Raw genomic sequence first — 3042 nt, 5'->3', positions numbered from 1 at the left:
ATTGCAGACATGTTATCAAGACAGTGTATTGAAACTCCTGTTCAGGATGATCCTGAAATGGTAGAAATTGTTCATGAAGTAACTAAATATGTGCCTATTTCAGATGCTATTAAACAGGATATTATGACTGAGACTGAAAAGGACATTGGTCTAAAAGCTGTTAAGAATTATTATAACCAAGGTTGGCCTAATTCTAGAGAAACAGCTTTACCTGAGGCTAGGCCATACTGGCAACTCAGAAATGATTTATTTGTGGAAAATGGTATGGTTATTCTGGAAGATAGAATTGTTATACCTCCATCACTGAGATCAAAGGTACTTAATAAGTTACATACAGCACATTTGGGAATTGATAAAACTAAAGCTAGAGCGAGGCAGGCAGTTTATTGGCCTGGTCTCTCTAATGATATTGTAACTTTACTTGAGACATGTCGAATTTGTGAAAGACATGGTTCAAAAAATTTTAAAGAGCCTTTGATACCACATGAAGTACCTGAACTCAGATTTCAGAAAGTAAGTGCAGACATACTTGATATTGGTGGTAATAATTATCTTGCAGTTGAAGATAATTTATCTAAATGGTTAGAGATCAAAAAATTGTCTAGTAAAACCAGTGGAGCTGTAATCGGTGCACTCAAATCCATATTTTATACGCATGGTATTCCAGAAATTATCTATGGAGATAATAACCCTCTTGATTCCTTTGCTTGCAATGAATTTGCTAAAAATATTGGGAGCAAAATTGTAACAAGCTCTCCTGAATATCCAAGAAGTAATGGATTAGCAGAAAAAGGTGTTAACATTGCTAAAAAATTGTTGATCAAAAGCAAAGAAAGTGGAACTAATTATTTAGATGCACTGAGAGAATATAACAACACACCATTATCTGGAATGGATGTGTCTCCTGCTCAAATATTAATGAGTAGAATGTGTCGTACCTTGGTTCCTGTACTTAAAGAAAAATTAAAACCAAAAGTTGTAAATGTTAAACCAGTGTTAGAAAGGATCCAAGAAAGAGTAAAAATACAGCATGACAGGCATGCTCGCAGGCGTCCTGTTTATTTTAATCCTGGTGACAATGTGGTAGTCCGGAGAGGTAAAATTTGGCAAAAGGGTGTTGTTGAAAGAAAACATGGAGCTGCTAGATCTTATTATGTAAAACCCCTTCATGGACGTACCATCAGAAGAAACACTTTTGATCTTAAAAAGTCCAAAACAAAGGCTGATAACTTAGACAAAGGTTTTATTGAACCATATGAAATTGATGGTTATTTAGTGTCTAGTGATACTCAAGTAAATATTGTACCAAATGTTGTGCCAAATAATGTGCCAAATGTTCCTACTGTGCCAAAATTAAGAGAACCAGTTGTGGTTTTAGAAAGACTATCCCTAAAACGCACTGGAGACCAAATACTTAATACTCAGAGTAAGCATGGTAGAATTGTAAAGCCTAATCCAAAGTATTGTAATCCAAATATGATTACTTATTAAGATACTGTGGGTCGTTCTTAAAATATGTTATATTTTACTGGAAGGGGAAGGTGTTCTAGTTGGTACTGCTGCAGAACGATACATCGAGTTTAAATGTTACGTGTTGGTAACACTGCAGAGTTCCGCCCTTGACCCTGGTCTGTTAGGCCCCGGGTGAATACCGGTTCCGCTAATTAATGACCCCTGGCCTTTGACTGTATCCTGTGTTGTGTACTCACTTAATAAACTATAGTGAAATAGTGCCAGAGTCTTTATCCTCACGCATTATCCGCCTTTATCACACGATAACCAGAATAGAACAGTTTTTTGATTTTCTTTTGCTCATGCTGCACCGCATTCACATGCGGGAGGGTTGCGTACCCGCTAGGCGCCGTAAGGCGCTACGGTGAGCGACGATAGGCAAGCCCGCCCGGCCCGCATAGCATAGCTTAAGCAAAATCATGTCCGGGGTCTCACCCTGTCTGATCGCGGTGCTCACAGTCTACCCTTACCCTTCCAGAGCGCGATGGACCTCCTCCCGGACGACGTGCTGGCGCAGGTCCTGTCCCTCGTGAGACTGCGGGACCTCTTCGACCTGCGGCTCGTCTGCAAGAGGTTCGCGGCCCTCGCTCTCCACCCAGACGTCTGGCGGGGCAGAGACATCGGTGACCTCACCAAACGCGACCGCAGGGCCACGCTCTGCCGCGCCGTGCGCCTGGCGCCGTGCGTGTTCAACATGACGGTAATCTTTCCGCCTGAATTCTCCAAGTGCTCCCACACCTTCACGACGGCGTGTGCCGCTAGAAAATTGACTATCTGCGTAAGAGGCGACAAAGGTGCCATGCGTGCTGCTGCTCTTATCAGGCACCATAGAGACCTCGGCCGATTGAGGAAACTTCATATGATTTTTAATTATGACTTGGGAAGGGCCGCTAAGGCCGTGTCGAAAGAGCACGCCATTGTTTTGTTTGACACCTTGCTTTCAACGCCAGATTTGGATTACCTCTTTGTCAGAGGGATTGACAAGGGAATTGATGACAAAATCGTGCCCACCGAGTTCAGCCCCGCTATTCTGCACAGCGCTGTCAATGCGTCTCTGACGCACGTCATCTTTTGCCTCACCCCGGCGTTGGAGTGCGTCTTCAACTTCATACTGGACAGACACGCAGCCACTCTCAAGACGGTTGATTTAGAAGCAGATTCTATCCCCACCTCATCCACACTGCTGCTGGCCAAGATACCCCACCTCACCACACTGCTGTGCCCAATGGTGCCCGGGATCGATGCCTTGGTGTCCTTAAAGTCCTTAAAGACAATCACCATCTTTTATCCCGACGACGACGACGACGAGGACGATGCTGCCAAGGCGGCCACCGCCACGCTCCTGCGCCACGCCCACCAACTTCAGATAGTCAACCTATACATTACTTTCCCGTTCTCCACGGCCACCGAGCTCGTCACGGCGCTGGCCTCCTCCGGCCGGTCGTGTGTCGAGACCTTGACCCTTCGCATCGAGGGTGGGTCCACCCCCCAGCTGATGCGGGAGCTGCTCAGCGCGCTCTCCTCGCTGCC

General features: G+C 45.1%; 2 protein-coding genes across 3 annotated transcripts in view; one reads left to right on the top strand and one right to left on the bottom strand.

The window, feature by feature from the left end:
• LOC127752374 (uncharacterized) overlaps positions 1-3042 on the bottom strand; it is a 170490-nt gene that overhangs the window by 165225 nt on the left and 2223 nt on the right. The window lies entirely within an intron of this gene.
• Positions 10-1491, top strand: LOC127752385 (uncharacterized protein K02A2.6-like). The gene has a single exon (XM_052277696.1). The coding sequence runs from the start codon at positions 10-12 to the stop codon at positions 1489-1491; it is 1482 nt and encodes a 493-aa protein (XP_052133656.1).

This window comes from Frankliniella occidentalis, unplaced genomic scaffold (genome assembly GCF_000697945.3).
Source record: "Frankliniella occidentalis isolate FOCC.00 unplaced genomic scaffold, Focc_3.1 Scaffold11, whole genome shotgun sequence".
Classification (NCBI taxonomy): Eukaryota; Metazoa; Arthropoda; class Insecta; order Thysanoptera; family Thripidae; genus Frankliniella; species Frankliniella occidentalis.
Note: the sequence above shows the minus strand (reverse complement) of the source record. Positions and strands in the feature narration are given on the sequence as shown.

What these genes read in the sequence shown, in the direction of transcription:
- LOC127752385 (XM_052277696.1), top strand. Translation starts at nt 10, where the DNA reads ATGTTATCAAGACAGTGTATTGAAACTCCTGTTCAGGATGATCCTGAA.